A 22,662-nucleotide genomic window follows, 5' to 3' on the forward strand; every position below is an offset into this window, starting at 1 on the left:
TTCTTTGTTTAAAGTTTTCAAGTAAAGCAGGTTTCCATCCTTCCTCCATTATGTTCTAGAACCCTCTAAAGTTTTACATAATACATTCAAATGTGTTAGTATATAATGCCATATATTTTTCTGATTTATGTAATCAAAAGGTTTTACTGATTTAAATACTGGTAGTCTTATTACTGTGTAAGGAATACATGTTTAAAATACCAACATAAAACATAAGTGATTCAGCTGAGTATGTGATAAGGCAGCCTTTCTGCTCATGCTTCTGCTTTGTTATTCAAGTAGAGACCACTTCCCCAGGTGAGTTTGTTTGGGCTTTGTTAGTTCTTGCTTTGAGGAAGTAATTTGTTCTTTTCATTCTTAGGTTAGATTTAGAAAAACCTCTTCTTTTTTAAAGCAGCTTGAAGCTGGATAATGGAATGTTGGTGTTAATGGATTTTATTTTTAACCTCCAAACAGAGCAGCATTTTGCAGATGTTGTCCTTAGTGAAGAATTTCTCAATCTTGGCATTGAACAAGTGTGCAGCTTAATCTCAAGCGACAAACTTACCATTTCTTCAGAAGAGAAGGTAAGGAAAAAATTTTTTTCCTAGTATATAGTGATGTAATATTTTTCCTTTCTTTATTTCACTTTGTTTTGTAACTTTGTAATCCTATATGTGTAGTGATAGCCAGTGACCTTTGATCTGTAAGGTATTAAAAACTCAGTTAGTCAACTTGATTATCTGTGCAAATTGGTGTGTTTCTTCACTCCATAGGAAGTTCCCTAAATTGCTAGACATTAGAGTTTTGTACTTGACCCCACAGCAAGTGCTTGAACACATTAAACTGAAATAAGCCCTTATGGGTGCTAGGTTTCTTCCCACAGCTAGATGTCTGTAAAAATTGTGATCTAAATGCAGTATTTCTCAGACCAAAGTAATTTCACCATCATGTGTGTTGGTGGAAGTTACCAGGGCTAATAAAGTTTAGCTTGTTCTAGACTGAACATTCGTGACCATGCTCTTTAGACTGATCTCCTACTACTTATACTCTGCCCAGCCCAGTGCTTCCCTCCTCCCTTCCAGAGCACTGTGCAACTGCTTTGTCTGGTTGTAGCCTCCGATCTCTCCACATTTTGAGCTTAACTATGTCAGCCACCTGTACCTTTCCTGTTGATGAAGAATCTTCTCTTAGTGAGTTTTATTCTTTGGATAGGTATTGTATCCTATGGGAATCAGGGCACAAAAGCTTGTGAAAGTTTGAAGGAAGTGAAACTTTCTTTCTTTCGATGCTTTACATTTAAAACATTTTTTAAAGGGGTGCCTAGGGGCTCAGTCAGTTGAGCATCTGACTTCAGCTCAGGTCATGATCTCACGGATTGTGAGTTCAAGCCCTCCACTGGGCTCTGTGCTGACAGCTCAGAGCCTGGAGCCTGCTTCTGATTCTGTGTCCCTCTCTTGCTCTGCCTCTCTACCGCTCATGCTCTGTCTCTCTCTCTCTCAAGAATAAATAAAACATTAAAAAAAAAAATGTAAACTTTTTTTTTAAGTTTATTTATTTATTTTGAGAGAGAGAGAGCACACGCGCACGAGCAGGGGAGGGGCAGAGAGAGGGAGAGAGAGAATTCCAAGCAGACTCCGCACTGTCAGTGCAGGGTCTGATGCAGGATTCAAACTCTCGAACTGTGAGACCATGACCTGAGCCGAAATCAAGAGTCAGGTGCTTAACAAACTCAGCCACCCAGGCGCCCCCCTTGATGCTTTACATTTAAAGTTGTATGAAATTTAGCTTTATTCCTGCCTGGGCACAAAAAGACGTATTTACTATACCATATGAAAAAACATGCAGTAAATGGTTGTTAGGTGTATAATCTTAGCACTTTAGAAATACAGGGGAGAGGAAAACATCACTATTCAGACGCATACAGACGCATATTGAGTGCCTACTTTGTACCAGACACTGTCACGGAGTCCCAGATATGGCAATACTAACAAAATAGAACTCTTTACTCCACTGGAGGGACAACCAGTGGGGTAAATGGATGACTACAGAATGCTGTAGAGGGTACTGTAGGAACATTACATCATTCCAGGGATGGGAACAAGATCAGCTTGTTCCCAAAGTTATGATCCAAGTTTTTAAAAATGTTTATGAGTTTTCCAGGGAAGTCGGGATGGGTGGGAATGGGAAGGGCATTCCAGGAAGAGGTACAATACATAAATGTAAAAAAGGCATGAAAGAATAATTATATTAGGTTGGTTCTTTGTGATTAGAGTTTGGAATATGTATGGCAGAATGCTGGGAGATAAGATGGGAAAATGACATAAAATATCTTCTCAGCCGTATTAAAGAAACTTGACATCATCCTTGTAACAAAAAGCCTTTAAAGGGTTTTAAATGGTAGGAGAATGCCATGGTAATACCTATATTATAGAAATGTCATGAAGGTTGTTTTGATTTTCCACTGCTGCATAACAAGCCACTGCAAAGTGTAGTGACACAAAACAATAACCATTTTATTATGCTCACAATTCTGTGGGCAGAATTCATTCAGGGCATATAGGAACAGTCTGTAGTGTCTGGGGCTTCAGCTGGCTTGGCTTGAATATCTGGAGATACCAGCGTGATACCAAATTAGCCGTATAGCTGGGGTTTCAGTCCGTCTGGACATCCATCCAGAATATCCATGATGGCTTCTTCATTCACTTATCTGGCTCCTGGGCTGAAGTTTGGTTGGTATCTCCCTTCCCTCTGACCTCTTTCTCCCTCCCCTTCCCTACCCTCCTTCTCTGTGGCTAGCTTGGGTTCCTCATAGCATGGTGATTGATCTTAAGTAATCAGACTTATTTTTTCTTTTTAATGTTTATTTATTTTGAGAAAGAGAGAGAGAGAGCATTAGTGAACAGGGGAGGGACAGGGAGAGAGGGAGAGGGAGAATTCCAAGCAGACTCCATGCTGTCAGTGCAGAGCCTGACGTGGGGCTTGAACTCAAAGGACCATGAGATCATGACCTGAGCTGAAATCAAGAGTTGGCTACTTAACCGACTGAGCCATCCAGGTGCACCTCAAGTAATCAGACTTCTTACATGACATCTGGCTTCCCCTGAAATGAGCATTTCAAGAGACCATAATGAATGAGAAAAGCTTCTTATGACCCAGCTTCAGAAGTCACACAGTGCTGCATCTGCAATATATTTTTTTTTTTTTTTTTTTTTTGGTTACACAGGGACAGCTTAGATTCCCTGTGGGAGGTTTACTGCATAAGATGTGGATACTGAGAGATGTACTTTATTAGGGGACCAGTTTGGAGACCACCTGTCACAGTGGTGATATGCTGAATGAACAAAACCCCAGAAATGGGGTGAGGGACAGATAGGATGTTGAAGTCAAACCAGTGAGTAGTTGGATCTGATTCAGGATGGTATAAACAGGTGAAGAGAAAGCAGAGCTGAGAAATAGTAGATAGAATTTACAGGATCCTCCATTTCTAGCAGCCAACACATAGAGGTACTTGGTAGGTGCTTGCTGACCAAATAAATTAAGGAGGCATGTTCATTATAATGTAGATTATTTTTAATTTCTCGCTCTTTTCCTGTATCAAAATAAATATTTTTTGTTCCTGGTAATCAACTTAACTATCATCATTAAGCATTTTCTACAACACTTTAAAAATTATTGATTATGTGTTCATCAGTCTGGAAGGAAATTATGTAGTCAATTATTATCTTCATATTAGCTTATTAGCTTTCTCATAGGTTTATGTTGTTAATTTGTAATGATCTTATTTCATTTTTTGAAAAAATTCAAATATTAGATTTTAACATATTCCATTGTGAGAAAAGAAAGTTCATCTATTTTGCAGACCCTCAGTTTAGAAGTGTATGGTCCACATCTATTTGTAAATCTAAAGAAATGCCAAAAATAGTTGTTTATAAGGGTATATGATTTTCATCCCACAACATCATTTTGCTTTAATATTTTGGGTGCTTTATTCCAAAGAGACTTGAAATTTATTTTTTTAATTAATTTAGTTTTTAATTTACATCCAAATTAGTTAGCATATAGTGCAACAATGATTTCAGGAGTAGATTCCTTAATGCCCCTTACCCATTTAGCCTATCCTCCCCCTCCAACAACCTCTCCACAGTAACCCTTTGTTTGTTCTCTATATTTAAGAGTCTCTTATATTTTGTCCCCCTCCCTGTTTTTATATTATTTTTGCTTCCCTTCCCTTATGTTCATCTGTTTTGCATCTTAAATTCCTCATATGAATGAAGCCTTATGATATTTGTCTTTCTGTGACTAATTTTGCTTAGCATAATACCCTCTAGTTCCATCCATGTAGTTCCAAATGGCAAAATTTCATTCTTTTTGATTGCCGCGTAATACTCCATAGTAGATATATACCACATCTTCTTTATCCATTCATCCATCGATGGACATTTGGGCTCTTTCCAAACTTTTGACTACTGTCGGTAGCACTGCTATAAACATTGGGGTGCATGTGCCCCTTCAAAACAGCATACCTGTATCCCTTGGAAAAATACCTAGTAGTGCAATTGCTGGGTCATAGGGTAGTTCTATTTTTAATTTTTTGAGGAGCCCCCATACTGTTTTCCAGAGTGCCTATACCAGTTTGCATTCCCACCAGCAGTGCAAAAGAGATCCTCTTTCTCAGCATCCTTGCCAACATCTGTCATTGCCTCAGTTGTTAAATATTTGCCATTCTGACAGGTGTGAGGTGGTATCTCATTGTTTTGATTTGTATTTTCCTGATGATGAGTGATGTTGAGCATTTCTTCATGTGTCTGTTGGCCATCTGGATGTCTTCTTTGGAGAAGTGTCTATTCATGTCTTTTACACATGTCTTCACTGGATTATTTGTTTTGTGGGTATTGAGTTTGATAAATTCTTTATAGAGTTTGGATGCTAACCCTTTATCTGATATGTCATTTGCAAATATCTTCTCCCATTCTGTCAGTTGGTTGCCTTTTAGTTTTGCTGATTGTTTCCTTTGCTGTGCAGAAGCTTTTTATTTTGACGAGGTCCCAGTAGTTCATTTTTGCTTTTGTTTCCCTTGCCTCCGGAGACATGTTGAGTAAGAAGTTCCTGTGGCCAAGGTCAAAGAGGTTTTGCCTGCTCTCTCGTTGAGGGTTTTGATGGCTTCTTATTTTATGTTTGGGTCTTTCATCCGTTTCGAGTTTATTTTTGTGTATGGTAGAAGAAAGTGGCCCAGGTTCATTCTTCTGCATGTCGCTGTCCAGCTTTCGCAGTACCATTTGCTGAAGAGACAGTCTTTATTCCATTGGATATTCTTTCCTGCTTTGTCAAAGATTAGTTGGCCATACGTTTGTGGGTCCATTTCTGGGTTTTCTATTCTGTTCCATTGATCTGAGTGTGTTTTTGTGCTAGTACCATACTGACTTGATGATTACAGCTTCGTAATACGTCTTGAAGGATTGTGATGCCTCCAGCTTTGGTTTTCTTTTTCAAGATTGCTTTTGCTATTCGGGGTCTTTTCTGGTTCCATTTAAATGTTAGGATTGTTTGTTCTAGCTCTGTGAAGAATGCTGATGTTATTTTGATAGGAATTGCAAGAGACTTGAGATTTAAATCAAGTAAATAGAACCAAATTCAATTTAGAAAAGTCATCAACAGTGAATTAGATCACGTATCATCTGATTATCACAGCTACCACTTAAGTTCAAGAAGATTAGATAATGTACTTGGTTAAGTGCTTAGTTAATACCAAATGAAAAATACTAGATACATAAAAGTACTAAAAGTACTTACAACATTAATAATAGAACTACCATATGATCCAACAGTGCCACTTCTGGGTATATAGCCAAAGCAAATGAAAACAGAATCTTGAAGAGACATCTGCACTCGCATGTGCATTGATTTATTGCAGCATTATTCATAATAGCCAAGATTTGGAAACAGCCTGTTGTCCCTCAGTGGATGAATGCATAAGGAAGTATCACACACACACACATATACAGGAATATTATTCAACTATGAGAGAAGAGGAAATACTGCCATTTGTGACAACATGTGTGGACCTTGAAGGCATTATGCTAATTGAAATAAGACAGAGAAAGACAAATACTGTATGGTATCATTTATATGTGGAATCTAAATAAACAACTCACAGAAACATAGTAGAGTGGTGGTAGATGAGGTTGAGGGTGAGAGACATGGGGAGATGTTGGTCAAAGAGGTACAAACTTCTCGTTATAAGATGAATAAGTTCTGGAGAATGTATAGTATGGTGATTATAGTTAATAAAACTGCGTTATATACTTGAAAGTTGCTAAGAGAATAGATCTTGAATGTTCACACCACAAAAAAAGAAGTAATTATGTGACATGTTGGAAGGGTTAGCTAGAGCTTTGATGGCAATCATTTCACAATGTACAAGTCTACCAATGAACACTTTAAACTTATACAATGTTATCTGTCAATTATATTTCAATAAAGCAGGGGAAAAAAGTACTTCTGTCAAATGAAAAAAAAAAAGAAATAGATTGGATAACTTTTTAAGTACTGAGCCACCCAGGTGCCCCTGAGCCATGTATTAAACTTGAATGTCTTAGCAAGAGTTGTATATAAAATGTAATCTCATCATACTTTATTCAGATGCCTTGGTACATAACTCATTACTTATTTTCTTTTCCCCACATTTTCTGCAAGGTATTTGAAGCAGTAATAGCTTGGGTAAACCATGACAAGGATGTAAGGCAGGAATTTATGGCACGGCTGATGGAACATGTGCGGTTACCTTTGCTTCCTCGGGAATATTTAGTTCAGGTAAAAGCATATTCACAACACCTGAATACACATAGCACTTTGTCACTGGGCTGACAGCATGGAGATCTCTGTTAACACGGTGATAACACCTGCAGAATGCAGACCACAGGGCGCAGGACAGAGAATGATAAAGGCACCTGCAGTCCTCGGCAGCTGCTCCTTTACTTAGACCACTCCCCATTCTTGGAAATTTACTTCTCCCCACTTCTGATGTGGGCAAGCAGATACTAGAACTTATTGAGGCAGTATTTATGGTCATTTACACATAAATAAATGCACCTGTGGCTCTGTGTCCCTGCTCTGCATCTTCTGTGCTTTCCCTTTGATAGCTTCTTCTGATTGCCCTGCAGAAATGGAGTTTTGACATGCGACCCAAATACCATTGAATTTGACTTCATAGTATTATAGTGGCATGCATTGGGTTTCTGTCTTTGTTTCTAAGGTGAGGAAAACCACCATATTTGAAATAAGTAGAAATAAATGGATCTTTAGCAGTCTATGAACAACTTTGAATTTATTTTTTTATTATTAGTATCCTACTTGGAACATTTCAACATTTTTATAATTGGAGCCATCCAAGGAAACCTTCTTTATTAAGAGATTCAGTCTGAGCATTTTAGGATTTCTTGAAGCCTCATTATTTGTTGTGATCTGTATAATCATTGATACTCCACTATTAAGAAAATGAACAGAAAAACCTGTCCTGCATTTGAGGTCAGGAATAGCAGGTACAAGATTTAGTTGTGGTGTAGGCACATTGTTATAGAATATTTTGAGTCCTTCTTCTGGATATTTTATTTGCCTTTTTGTGTTTGAAAAATTGTCTTTAGCTTATTAGTATTGCCTACTCTACCTGAAGAACTCATTGTCTAAATTCTTTTCTTACTCTTTGGCTTGATGTTTAAAGATAAGAAATAGGCAAATATAGTATGATCTAAAGATTATTCTGTAGCCGATGTTGAGGTATATAATTTTGATTGTAGTTCTTCTTTTTGTTGCATACGTATGTTTTTCTCTGCACACCAGATACTTGAGCATTTTTGGACTTCATTTATTTTTCTCTTGGTGATATTTATAAATGTTCCTTTGTAAGGGAAAGACTGAACCAGAGAGGATAGTTACTGCTTTTTTCCCTCTTCTTTACTCTGTTGCTTTGTCCGTTTTATCATGAAATAGTTGTTCCCCTCATGGGGTGTGTCTTCTCTCTTACAGAGGGTTGAAGAGGAGGCATTGGTCAAGAATAGCAGTGCCTGCAAAGATTACCTCATTGAAGCTATGAAGTATCATTTGCTGCCGACAGAGCAGCGTATATTAATGAAGAGTGTCCGGACCCGACTGAGGACACCCATGAACCTTCCCAAAGTAGGATCTATTGTTCACACTTATTATTTCATCTGAAAGGCCCATAGTGAGGCTGTTAATACTTTTACTCGTCTGGAATTTTTATGTGCCTGGAAATTCACTGTAGTGTATATAACTCAACTTCCCTGTTGGGTTTGTCTGTAGAGGGTGGGGATTGTTTGGTTCATTTAATCTTTATAAACCGCATGATGTCACTGTTCTGGAACAGAAGGCAACTGATCTTTTTCCTTTCTGAGTCTCATTAGCTTCAGTTAGAGTAGAAAGGAAAATCAGAGTAGGTAAAAAGATTTCTCTGGAAGCTGTGCATATAGATAATAATTGAAGACCAAGTAGTTTCTCAGAATTACATATTAGAGTTAAAGCTGATGAATAGCCTGTTCAGTACATTTCCTTCCTATTCCCTGTTGTATACTCTTTGACGGTGCACTCACACTTCCTATGTAGCCATCAGTGCAAGGTTCACCATATGTCCTCCCAGATCTCCAGTGTTCATATTTCCCTTGTGTCAACGTTCATATTCTACCTTTATCTTTTTAGTTGAAGCCATGTATGTTTCACTGATTTAATTTTCCTTTCAGAAAAACCCCTCATTTCTGTCTCTGTTTGCAATTTCTTGTACTCATTTTTCATCTTCACAGTACTGGAAGACCAGCACTTTATGTGTCATTTTGTGTAGGGTCTAATCAGAATGATCCATAGTGTAATGCTTTTATTTATGTATTTTTAGCTCTTGTATGCATTTGGGGCAATGATCAATTAAGAAATAAGAATCTGTTACCCATTGTTTTTTTTTATATCATCTTTAGTTACCACTCTATCCTTTCCATTAAATTATGTCTTTTAAATTCTTTCACTTAATGTTTTTTAGTGTTTTTTTCAAGTTTTATTTTTGGAATCTACATTTTTAATTGCTTCACATATTTATCGATACTGTTTTTCTGTTCTGCCCAGTGTTAACATCAGTTCTCAATTTAGAACCAACTGTGTATTTTACCAGTATGCTATTTACTCCTTTTTCTAGATCATTAGTAAACATTTTAATCTAGAATGAACCTCAGCACTCTCCCTGGTGATACCTTGCTAGAAATACCCACTCACTGACATAGTCCATTTGCAGAAAATTTCAGTCCATATGATTATGTTTATTATCTAAACAGAGATAATTTATCTCAGCCAAAAATAAGTAATTTGGCCTGTAATGTCCAGTGAGATTCAGGATCAAATAGACTCAAATTTGGCATGATTTTTTTTTTTTTTTTAACATCCCTCTGCGTGTTACTCATCATTTTGTCGTCTCCTAGAGGTTTGGATGCTTTTCTCAAAATATTCTAAATTTTTACTCAGAACTATTATCACTTAGAAGGTATTTACAAGGCATTCACTTCCTACCCTGTTTTGAGAATTGGTATTTGCCGTTTTTAAATTTTCTGATCTCTCCTCAGTTCTCCAAGATTTTTCAAAAATAATTGTAAGTGGCTCAGTAAGTACATTAGCTAGTTCCCTTAACATCTTAGTATGCATGCCATCTGGGTCTGCTGGTTTTATAAATGTTTACATTTTCCAAATACCCTTTTACCTGCTTTTATAAATAGCCATCTTTATAAATCTTCATCACTTCATATTTGTCCATATTATTTGGTGTCAGTTTTTGTTCTTAAAAAAAATTATAATAAGTGTTGATAGTCTTAGCCCATTTAAATTACTATTTTATGCTAGTTTTGTCAGCTTCCTTCTGGTTTGTTTTATCTTTAATACTTTTTTAAACATTTCATATCTGTATATCCCCTCTTCTGGCATCTTTAGCATTGCTATCTTTATCCTGCAAAGACCTTTAGAGTGAAAACTAACTCTCTTCTAATTTCTGGAATAAACATGTCACTTTTGGAAACTTTCTAAAGAGTTCTTGGTAAAATCTTATCAGGTATTTTATTTTCTCTTTTGTAGAGTTGTGATTATCTGTTCAGTTTATATTGTTTCTGGGCTTTTCTGGCTATGGCTTTGGAATGGCCCTTCCAATCTATTACACTTTTGGATTTCTCAATTCTTTAGCTTTTTTTTTTTTTTTTGTGGTTGGTATACCGTCCATGAAGGTTCTGTTTCATTCTGCTTTCTCAGGTGGCTAGGGAGGAGGGGCAGCAGACATGGCAAATGGTAGTGAACTCCACTGTTGCTTTGACCTTGCATTTGCATGATCCCTTCTCGAAATTTACTTATCTACATATATTTTTGAAAAAGTGCTTATGTTGGATGCTCTTTCAGCATTTTCAAGTGGTTATATTCAAGATTAATTTTGAGTAGGTAAGAATGAAGCAAAGATTAATTTCTCATGCCTACATATTTCATAGTAATGATAAAATCAGACAAAATGCGGTAGTGGTTCTAAGGAAACTTTTGTAATGTTTTGGCAATATGTCTACCATGACAGTGACTTAGTACTTTTTATATTAGGCTCTGATATATACATACAAATTTGCATGAATGATTCTTTGTATATCTCAGACATTAGTTTTGCATCTCCAGTAAACAGTATTGGGATTTTGTAAGGTGCTCTTGGCTTTGGACATCATAGTGACAAACTATGTGTGTTTGCTACTATACTTTGTGGCTTCTTTTTTACTTTGGAATCTGTTTTTTTTTTTAACAAATGCTATCATTAGTTCTGTGTATCTATTTTTCTGTATTTTACCCAGCATATGTGTTGAGATTTCCAACTGGAAAATTATGAAACTGGAGTTTTCAGGAGGCAATTTCTAACTAATACTTAATAGGTGAAGAAAAAAAATAAAGTTTAATCGATCTACATTTTAGGATGGTCACTTGAATTTTTTTAACTCCCTACCCCTTGCCTTCCTTAAATATGTCACATTTAATTTTTTCATACCAAAAGTGTTCCCAGTTTTCTATTTCTTTACAGTAGCATAATTAGTTTGGTGTTTCTCAAATGATATCAAATGTCTTTTACAAATAACTGGAGTGTTAGAGTCATGAGTACCTCTTTTGATGGTTAGTAGCATAGTGGTTATTAGTGCAGTCTCTTGATGTCATACAAATATCCTTGCTCTCTTGTGTTCCCATTATACATTCTTTGTCCCTGTTCTCTCTGATTCCTGGAGTCCCAAATCCTCACCCCATTTTACTTGGGTGAGTACAGAACAGATAACACTAGCATTCTCTGTACTCAGTAGTACATTTTCTCTTCCATTCTTATTCTGATATGCAAAAGTGAACTACTGCGTGGAAAACATGAGATTCAAAGTTTAAGAATCATGAAATCTAATAAACCCATATTGTTTCTCAAGGTCTTTTAAAAAAATATTCCCTTTGGAGATTTTTTTTTCTTTTAATGCTTTTTAATGTGGCTGCTAGAAAATTTACAATGATATGCACATTATATATATCACATTTCTATTGAATAGTGGTAGAATAGCTAGAGGTTTGTAAAAAAATAATAATAATAAACTTTTTATTCTTTTTTTTACATTTTCTTAAATGTTTGATTTATTAAATAATTGCCAATAAACTTCATAAGTTAATCTTCCTTAAATATTTCAACTCTTATTATAAAAATAATTGAATCCCCTTAAATGATTTAGAATAGACTTAAAAAATTAGCCTGGTTAATTTTTTTGAACATGTCAAACACCTTAATAAGTAAGCAGAGCATAGAGAAGTACAATGTTTTCAAAATGTATAACTATACTTAGACTTAATCTTGTTCTAGAACATTAACAACATGTGCTTGATTTATTTCACATATATATCTATATCTATCTATCTATAGATAGATAGATAGTAGGTATAATTTATTGTCAAATTGGTTTCCATACAACACCCAGTGCTCATCCCAACAGGTGCCCTTCTCAATGCCCATCACCCACTTTCCCCTCTCCCCCACCCTCCATCAACCCTCAGTTCTCAGTATTTAAGAGTCTCTTATGGTTTGCCTCCTTTCCTCTCTGTAACTTTTTTTTTTTACTCCCTTTCCCTCCCCTCTGGTCTTCTGTTAAGTTTCTCAGGATCCACATATGAGTGAAAACATATGGTATCTGTCTTTCTCTGCTTGACTTATTTCACTTAGCATAATACTCTCCAGTTCCATCCCCTTTGCTACAAATGGGCAGATTTCATTCTTTCTCCTTGCCAAGTAGTATTCCATTGTATATATAAACCACATCTTCTTTACCCATTTGTCAGTTGATGGACATTTAGGCTCTTTCCATAATTTGGCTATTGTTGAAAGTGCTGCTATAAACATTGGGGTACAAGTGCCCCTATGCATCAGCACTCCTGTATCCCTTGGGTCAATTCCTGGCAGTGCTATTGCTGGGTCATAGGGTAGATCTATTTTTAATTTTTTGAGGAACCTCTCCACTGTTTTCCAGAGCGGCTGCACCAGTTTGCATTCCCACCAACAGTGTAAGAGGGTTCCCGTTTCCCCACATCCTCGCCAGCATCTATAGTCTCCTGATTTGTTCATTTTAGCCACTCTGACCTGTGTGAGGTGGTATCTGAGTGTGGTTTTGATTTGTATTTCCCTGATGAGGAGCGACGTTGAGCATCTTTTCATGTGTCTGTTGGCCATCTGGATGTCTTCTTTAGAGAAGTGTCTATTCATGTCTTCTGCCCATTTCTTCACTGGATTATGTTTTTCAGGTGTGGAGATTTTTTTAGATTGATCTTTATCAGAGATGTTAACTAAGCCTCTTAACTATTGCCTAACTGCCAGACAGTGTTTAGAAGTTTAAATTCTGATCGATCTTATATAAACACCTGGATATGGTGTTGATCTTTCTGTCTATTCTACCTCTATGATTTTACAACCTTGCCTTCTTCCCTGTTCTTTCCTCTTCCGTAATATGTGGAGAGAATATCGTGGATTTTCTTTGTTAATTCTTCCTTTTATTTATTTACATCAACATTAGAAAAATGACACATCTGAAGAAAATCGTGTAATTGGTCTATGCTCAGTCTTCTTTTTAAAACCTTTAAAATTCCTTAAACTCTCCAGTTAATAAATTACTAAAATAGGATTCTTTTTGGAAACTTGGGATTTACTCTAAGGAATCCTGTTTTCTGTGCACTTGTCTTTCTGTAGTTCTAAGTACAGGTAGGTCATAGTCAAGGTTGCAAACCTCCCCTCTTTGTATGTATGAATCATTCCACTTTCTGTTTGTTTTGATTTTTTTATTTCCTTTGAACATCTATTTTCTCCTATCATCATTTCAACTTTCCCCTAAGGTCCTTGCCATTCTTTAAAGTTTTCCATATGTGACATCATTAACTTTTATGTTCTTCTGATTTGACAGCTGTGTTTCCATTGTTGCCAAAAAGTGCCCCTTTGTACTCAGTAAAAGACAAACACAGTGACTGCTAAATTCCATCTGTCTCTCAAGGTTCCACTCCCTCCAGGAAGCTTTCATTAAATTATGGCAACATTCCATTTTCTGATCAGCGTTAGTGACTAATGTCTATACTAATCGTATACCTTTTTGGTCATAAATAAATGTATATTGTTCTTGAATTACTTCATGGGTCTTGTCTCCTTAGTGAGATCTATAAGCTCTTGGGAGGTAGAGACTATGTCTTATATTTCTTATGTGTATAACACCTAGCTTAGTTCTGGACAAGTATAGATAGATGACAGGCACTTAGTAAATAGTTGTTGGATTGAGTTGAAATGAAGAAATTTGTAGACCTTGTTTATTCTCAGCACTAGGTTATTGTACATTCATTCATTATGATTTCTAGCATCTCCATTATTTGTGTGGCATCTCTATTTGAGATACAGGAATGTGTGCTCTCTTGTGAACTCCCAATTCAATTATTCCCCCTTTTTCAATAGGTTTTTTTCCCCCCACCTTCTTCCATGTTTCTTTTAATGCCTTACCATCCTTTTCATCTCACCTACCCACTAACATAAATTTCACTTCTGTCTGTACTCCTGGATTGTGGAGATCTAATCCCTGGTCGTTACAAAGCCAGGGTTTAGTTTATAGCAAGCCCTATGACGTACTGCAGCCTTGCCAGTGCTGACTGCCTGCTGTTTTTTGGCTTTAATTCTGCTTTTGCTTGAAGGATCAGAAACTTATTTTAGTTTCTGAAATCCTTATTTTTGACTAAATGTGCTAGATAATAGAATTGTAGTTCTAACATGTGCCCCCTTTGTTGATGTTTATTAAGTGTTGATTAGGTGGTTGTTTTTCCCCAGCTCACCCCACCATCTTCATCCTAACACTCTCCACATCGATGTCTTTGTAAGACATTTTAAATCCCCCCAAAATGCAATAGTTGTTTATTCAAATGCTTACATTTCTGCCCTCCAGCTGATGGTGGTAGTTGGGGGCCAAGCACCAAAGGCTATCCGAAGTGTGGAATGCTATGACTTTAAAGAAGAGCGATGGCACCAAGTAGCAGAATTGCCTTCCAGGAGATGTAGGGCAGGTAAGCATGATGCATTATGGTCATTTCTCTACTGCTGTGTCATTGGGAGCTTCTCTCTGAGGTCCTGTTTTATTAATTAGAATAGAGAGAGAATCCCAAGCAGGCTCCATGCTGTCAGCACAAAGCCTGATGTGGGGCTCAAACCCACCAACTATGAGATCATGACCTGACCTGAAATCAGGAGTTGGAGGCTTAGCCAACTGAGTCAATCAGGTGCCCCAAAATAGACGTGTCTTTAATGTCCCAAGACATTATTGGGAACAGCCACTCAGTTTTCATCTTTACATACCTTTCTGATTCTCTAATATAAAGCGGAATAGCTTAGCAATTTGGTCAGTATTTTCCTAGTTACCTTTGCTGAAGTGCTGAAAAATAATTTTTTAGAGTGGGACCCTTAGTTCTAAGAGACTCCTGACTTAGCCATAATCCACAGTAAGTTGCCTACTTCCAAGCATGCACTTTATAAACATTTGTTGAAATAGACCTTATTTAGCCAAAACTGCAGTCAGAATAGGCAGTTGTAAATTCTAAGGATTCTTCCTGGGACTCAAATTTGGATCCATAATTCATAGCTTCCATAGCAAAATGGAAGGCAGTACTTGAGCAGTATTTCTTGGTGATTGTTACCTGTCAGCATAGAGTTACTTCATTCTTTAAGAGCTGTTTAGTATTTTGGGGGGGGGGGGCGGTCTGGATGTAGTGTAATTTTTGCGAATTTTTAATTGAACATTAAAAATTGTTTTTAAATTTACATTATAAACAATGCCAGAATGAATTCCTTATATATACATTATTATGTACACGTGCCAGTATATTTTAGTGGGGTGTAAAACTCTAGAACTGTAATGACTGATTCAAAGGGTATCCTAAGAGGAACTACCAATTATTACTACTAATAGTAAAATATGAAGGTGTCAATTTCCCTACATTCCTAACAACATCTTGTGATTAAATGTTTAGAGTTTTGCTAGTCTGGTAGGTGAAAAATGTTATCTTACTTTATACTTCTTTTATTATGAGGAAAGTTAAACATCTTTCTGAATTGTCAGTTTATGATTTTTCCCATTTCTTATTATATTATTTTATTGATTTGACAGATATATGGTAAGGAAAGTACCATTTTTGTCTGTCACGTGTGTGAATATTTGTGTTAATCTTTGTTGATTTTACCTGTGTTATTTTTGCCATGTAAAATTTTTGCCATTTTTTTTTGTTTATTTATTTATTTTGAGAGAGAGTGTGTGTGCGTGTGAACAAGCAGGGGGATGGCAGAGAGAGAGGGAGAGCAAGAATCCCAAACAGGCTTCATGTTGTCAGCGCAGAGCCCAAGGGGGACTCAATCCCACGAATTGTGAGATCATGACCTGAGCAGAAATCAGGAGTCAGACGCTCAATTGATTGAGCCACCCAGGCTCCCCAAATTTTTGCCTTTTTATGAAGTCCTGTACATCAGAGTTTTGCCTTTAGACTTAAGGATTTATTTCGTGTGTAGAAAATCCTTACTGTAAAACTGTGTGTGTATGTACATACACGTTTTTTATTTTTTTTAAGTTAAAAAAATTATTTACTTCTGTGTTGAAATAATTTTACACCTACAGAAGAGTTACAAAGATGCTACAAAGAGCTCTGATATATTTATTCCTTAATATTATTATCTTACACAACTGTGATACAATTATCAAAACTAAGAAATTAGTGTTGGTACATTACTGTTAACTAAACTACAGACTTCGTATTTTATGAGTTTTTTCATTAATGTCCTTATTCTGTTTCAGGATCCCACATTGTATTTAACTGTCATATTTTCTTAGCCTCCTCTGACCTCTGTGATAGTCCTCTGTAATAGTTCCATAGTCTTTCCTTATTTTTCATGCCCTTGATTCTTTGGAAGAGTACTTGGTCAGGTATTCTGAAGAATGTCTCTCAGTTTTGGGTGTGATGTTTTCTCATGATTAGATGGGGTATTTCTGGTGATAGTAACCTCAATCACTTGGTTAAGGTGGTACCTGTTAGGTTTCTTCCCTAAAACAAAATTATATTCTAAAATACGAATTTTTCTAGTACTTTCAGAGTTTTATTTTTTATATTCATATCAAAAACATCTAGACTTTATTTTGATATAAGAAGTAAGATGTAGAGTTTGTTTTTTTAATGGTATCCGGTTGTCCAAAGACTTCTAATGGCTAACCTAGCTGTTTCTACTCATTTGAAGTGCTGCCCTTATCATATACTAAATTTCTACATTTACTTGGTTTTATTCTAAATATCGTGTTCCGTTGATTTGTCTTGCCAATTTATGCATCAAAACAGAGCAGTTGTTGTTATAATTACTGTGGTTTATAATTTAATATGTGATGGGACTGGTGATGGGACTCCTGTCTTCTTTCTTCAGATTTTAATTTTTTTATTTATTAAATTTTTTTTAATGTTTTTATTTATTTTTGAGAGAGAGAGAGAAACAGCATGAGCGGGGGTGGGGCAGAGAGAGAGGGAGACATAGAATGTGAAGCAGGCTCCAGGCTCTGAGCTGTCAGCACAGAGCCTGACGCAGTGCTCGAGCTCACAAAGCGTGAGATCATGACTTGAGCCGAAGTCAGACACTTAACTGAGCCACCCAAGTGCCCCTCTTTAGTAGATTTTTAACATTTTCTTCATATGCTTCTACATGTTTCTTGGCAAGTTTATTCTTAGGTATTTTATCTTTATTGTTACTGTTGGAGTCTTCTGTGATACTTATAACTGGTTTCTTACTTCATATCTGATTCCTGATTCAGTTTCCTTTTTATTGCACCATAAGTCATTAGCCTGGGTCCATTCCAAAGTTTACTGCTCATGAGTAAATTTTACTTTCATTGTGTCCCCATGAAGGTACAGTGTGCTTCTCTACCCACTTTAGATTAGAGTTGATGCCCTTTAACTGTGGAATTATGGCCAAATTACTCAAACGTCTGGGTGCTTTGCTTCCCTATAACTGTGAAGAATATCAGTTCTTTTATTTATTTTTTTTAAGTTTATTTATTTTGAGAGAGAGCATGCAAGCGAGTGCACAAGTGGGAGACAGAGGGAGGGAGGGAGGGAGGGAGGGAGGGAGGGAGGGAGAGAGAGAGAGAGAGAGAGAGAAAGAATCCCAAGCAGGCTCTGCAGTCAGTGCAGAGCCTGACGTGGGGCTCTAACTCATGAATTCCAAGATCACAACCTGAGCCAAAGTCAGACACTTAACCAACTGAGCCACCCAGGTGCCCCAAGTATCAATTCTTTTAGTTCACCCACCTCTCCCCCAGAGTGTTTGGACTCATATATTTATACCCTACCACTTGGTCATTTATACCCTACCACTTGGTAAGCATATTATACTGTCTGCAAGAAATGATAGATTTTTGTTTTGTTTGTAGAGAAAAGAAAACATTGAAATGGACCAAATTTCCACAGTGAACATTCCCCAGTGCTCCTTATGAATTGGGATATAGGGCATTTTCACGGTGAAATATATTGCCTGCGGTGTTCACTGCTCACTGCCTCTCCCCCCACCTTCCCAGGAGATCTACCACATTTTCTGCTACTGAGGGCACTCAGGAATCCAGGGATTACTCTCTAGCATTTGTTAGTCCCCTGCCTACTTAAATTGTCCACTGCCTACAGCTCTCCCCAAACTCTGAAGATTTACCAGAAACTAGCTTGAGTTTTCATTTCCTGATTGAAGCAGGGACTGAGAAGTCATTCCTTTCTCTGACAGGGAGCTGCCAACATGGGCAGCTTCATTTGAACAGTAGGAGTCTTCGTGCCATATGAAGGACTACACATCCCTAAATATTTTGGGAGCTGGGGATGAAGCATCAGAGGGTAAGACAGTCGGGGGTAGTGATGTATGCCTGCCTGACACCATCATAGGAAACACTGAGCTGGTCAACACAGAGCTGGTGATTCCTGTTCTCCTGGCTGGATTCAGAGAACTGTGAGGCACAATGCCTGCCTTCATCTGAACAGTGACATAAACACTACAGAATTTAAAAATAAAACTTTGAACAATTTAAAGTGATGATAATGCAGGTTCAGTAAGATTTATTAACCTCAAATGCTCTGTATAGAGTATTATTTGCTCTAGGGGTTCAGGAGCTAGAGGTAATTTCTTCAGGCTCAAGTGGTTCGAGGAAGGCCTCCTAGAGAATGTGGAACTTTCAGTAGGACTTTAAACTTGAAGAAAGCACAGTGGATGGTGAGAGGGGCTTCTCAGATCAGGAGAAGCACAGGAGAAAGCTTAGAAAAGTGAAAAGGTGGTTGAGATCCAGAGGCTAGCAATTTGGCTTCTCCATCCAGGGATTCCCTAACCTCTCTTTAGCCCAGGGTCAGCGAACTTCTTTGGGACCAGAGAGTGAGTATTTTAGGCTCTGGGGGTTATATGGTTTTTGTCACAACTCATGTGCCACTATCGTGTGAAAGTAGTCATAGATACTACATTAATGAATGGGTGGGGCTGTGTAAGACTTATGAATGCAGAAATTTGAATTTCATGTAATTTTTTACGTGTCACAAAATTTTCTTTTGGTGGTTTTTCAACCATTAAAAAAATGTAAGGGCACCTAGGTGGCTCAGTCGGTTAAGTGTCCGACTCTTGGTTTCATCTCAGGTCATGATCTCATGGTTGGTGAGTTCAAGTCCCTCATCAGGTTCTATGCTGACAGTGCAGAGCCTGCTTGGGATTCTCTGTCTCTGCCCCTCTCGTGTGTGTCTCTTTCTTTCAAAATAAATACATAAATTTAAAAAAATGTAAAACCCCTTCCCAGCTCATAGGTTCTACAAAAAATAATCAGCCTGCAGGCTGTAATTTACTGTCCCCTGATTTATCGCACTGTGATAAACCAGAATATATTGTGCAAATTAAGATACACATATAAAGTAGAAGATCCAAAATTGAAAGCCATGGGAGCTGTATACAAGTGGTTGGCAAACTTCTTGGCTCAGTATTTAAGTCTATAAATAAATATTTGAAAAAGTCAAGAGTCAGAATAATGTGTCAGTCCATACCATTGGATTTTTTAATAATCTTAGAAAGGAGGAAAATGTATTGGTTAGATACTCTTGCTAATGAGTAGAATTCTATTCAGTCAGCATTCTCCTAAGAGTAGCTTACATTCTGACAACAGCTATAGACTTACTGGAATGCAGCCTTTAGATAGTATGGTAGTCTATCTATGGTATGAGTATGGTTGCATACTCATCGTTAACTGCTGGATTTCTCTTGCAGGGATGGTCTACATGGCTGGGCTCGTTTTTGCTGTTGGTGGCTTTAATGGCTCCTTAAGAGTCCGCACTGTAGATTCCTATGACCCCGTGAAAGATCAGTGGACCAGTGTTGCTAACATGCGAGACCGCAGAAGCACTTTGGGGGCTGCTGTATTAAATGGATTGTTATATGCTGTGGGAGGCTTTGATGGCAGTACAGGTAACTTCCTCTTCATCTTTTCTACATTGCATTAGAATTAACACAACAATCACATTTAGGGAATGAATTGGGGCAAAATTAGACATTGAGTGTTTTAACGGGAATTTATAAAGATAAGTTTAAAAACTCTCATCAAGAATTCTTTTAGGGGCACCTGGGTGGCTGAGGTGGTTAAGCGTCCAACTCTTAATTTTGGCTCAGGTCATGATCTCACAGTTCATGAGATCTGTGCTGATAGTGCACAGAGTCTGCTTGGAATTCTCTTTCTGCCCCTTCCCCTGCTTGCACTTGTTCTCTCTCTCTCTCTCAAAATAAATAAATGTTAAAAGAACTCTTTTAAATGGTGTAAGAATACTAAGTATATAAATTTTCTTCCTTATGGATCACTGTCAGTCCTCTTACTACATTTAAAAAGCTAGTAAGTGTGAGTAGCATGGTTAGGGGCCCTGGGGAAGAGAGGCTATGCCTATTTTGACATGTTTACCTTCCACCATTTTCCTCTTTTCATTTTAGCCCAATTTAACATACCTAAAGTATTTTTCCCTAATAATATATATAAAAGAAAAATTACCTCACTTTTTTTTAGAGGAGGAAATGAAGAGCATTGTGCTTTATTATAGGCTTATCATCTGTGGAGGCATATAATATAAAGTCAAATGAGTGGTTTCACGTGGCTCCCATGAACACAAGGAGGAGCAGCGTGGGTGTCGGTGTTGTTGGAGGTGGGTGCTGACTGTTCTTTTAGGTGAACATTTCCAGGCACATATGGCTTCTGGATTGCTAGCAGTGATTCTTCTAGTAATCCAAACACCAGTTTTCTAAATGAGCAAGCAAATGATCATTTAAAAGAAAGGAGTAGCCATCGTAAAATTTTATTTATTTTTTTAAATTAGTTTGTCTATATAAAGTAACCTATGTAAGGCCCTTGTTTCCCCCTCACCTCCTTCTCTCCCTCTGTCCTCTTCTTTGCCCTTCTCTCCCTCCCTCTTTCTCTCTCTCTCTCTCTCTCCCCCTCTCTCTCTCCCCCCTCTCTCTCCCTCTCTCTCTCCCTCTCTCTCTCTCCCTCTCTCTCTCTCTCCCTCTCTCTGTGTGTGTGTGTGTGTGTGTGTGTGTATGTTTTTACCTTACATAAAACTGTTAACTGATCTTAATACAATTATTTGGGGAACAAATCAAATGACATAAGTGAAAAATTTTAATTCTAGAGAAAGTCTATTTCACATTTAAGAGGATGTATTGCCACAGTTACTTATTTATATCCTACTTTGTTTATCAACAGAGCTTAAGTAGGCTATAAGTATTATTTTTTGGTGTGATTTTTATTTTATTTGCTTGGGCAGATCTGTGGGTTCTCGCTCCCTCCCTACTGTGGGTATAATTCTTTGCACTGAGTTTTTTTTTTGAAAAGCTTTCTTGTGATATAATTCACATACCAAACAATTCAGCCATTTAAAGTGTTCAATTCAATGTACGTCCATCACCACAATTCATTTTAGAACATTTTTAACCCAAGAACCAGTCCACTCCCCTTAACTGTCATCCCCATTCTCCCTAGACCTCGGCAGCCACTAGTCTACTTTCTGTCTCTGGATAAATTTCCCATTTTTGGAAATGTCATATTAATGAAGTCATATAGTATGTGTTCTTCTGGCTTCTTTGATTTAGCATAAAGTTTTCAAGGTTCATCTATGCTATAACATTTACTAGTACCTCATTTCTTTTTATTGCCAAATAATATTCTATTGCATATTGGTACTAATTCTTGATTTAACTGGTTTTTCCCAAGTTACTAAGATTACTATATTCTGTTTTCCAGGATGTTGTTCACTTACCAAATAATGTTATCCAAAGATGTAGTGAGTTTTATGTTTCTGTTTTATAGTCAGATTTATTGATGAAAATGTTAAATTAATACCATCACGTATAGATCTTCATAATGCAGTTTGGTAACTCTACTGTCACCATTAGGCAAGATCTTCATAATTTATAAAAATGAGTAACAAAAGGGAAACTGCTACTGTGGAGGAAAATACTTTATGACTTGAAAAAATGGCTTTTTATGAATTTGGCTTTCTTTGTGATTCCTTGTTTAGGTTTGCTCTATGCTGTAGGGGGGTATGATGGAGCGTCACGTCAGTGTCTTAGCACAGTCGAATGCTATAATGCTACCACAAATGAGTGGACCTATATAGCAGAAATGAGCACCAGACGGAGTGGAGCCGGTACGTAGGAAACTCATTTAGCAATTGAAGTATGAAAATGATGGAAAAGAGTTAAACAAGTGAAATGATTCATTAGCATCTCTTTATACCATCGGAAAATATACATACTGATTTTAATGCCACTGTCAAATGTCTTTTGAATTATGCAGGTAGTGGTAGTAGGTGTACTTAAATATCACTGTAAAATTCGTAAGTGCTATATTAAAGGCTTCTTCTGTGTTTCATTTAATTATTTATATTGTTTGGCATTCCTTTTAGTTTTTGTTTTGAGTGCTTATTGAACTCAATAATCAAGTCTCTTCATATCCTTTTCTTACAAATTTTGTGCTTTAATACTGGTTTGCTTACACCATGAAAGTTGATTTCAAGAGATCATGTTAAAGGACTTGCCTCTCTGTGTTTCAC

General features: G+C 37.1%; 1 protein-coding gene across 4 annotated transcripts in view; it reads left to right on the forward strand.

The window, feature by feature from the left end:
- KLHL2 (kelch like family member 2) overlaps window positions 1-22,662 on the forward strand; it is a 116,282-nt gene that overhangs the window by 88,036 nt on the left and 5,584 nt on the right. For 2 of the 4 annotated variants that reach the window (XM_049631287.1, XM_049631290.1), the window contains 7 exons: window positions 457-566; window positions 6,676-6,792; window positions 8,005-8,154; window positions 14,478-14,595; window positions 19,838-20,035; window positions 20,656-20,757; window positions 22,129-22,257. In XM_049631287.1, coding sequence (XP_049487244.1) covers window positions 457-566; window positions 6,676-6,792; window positions 8,005-8,154; window positions 14,478-14,595; window positions 19,838-20,035; window positions 20,656-20,757; window positions 22,129-22,257 — 924 coding nt within the window. The remainder of the gene's footprint in view (window positions 1-456; window positions 567-6,675; window positions 6,793-8,004; window positions 8,155-14,477; window positions 14,596-19,837; window positions 20,036-20,655; window positions 20,758-22,128; window positions 22,258-22,662) is intronic. The other 2 variants (XM_049631289.1, XM_049631288.1) reach the window with 2 other exon arrangements.

The sequence above is a fragment of the Panthera uncia genome, chromosome B1 (genome assembly GCF_023721935.1).
Source record: "Panthera uncia isolate 11264 chromosome B1, Puncia_PCG_1.0, whole genome shotgun sequence".
Classification (NCBI taxonomy): Eukaryota; Metazoa; Chordata; class Mammalia; order Carnivora; family Felidae; genus Panthera; species Panthera uncia.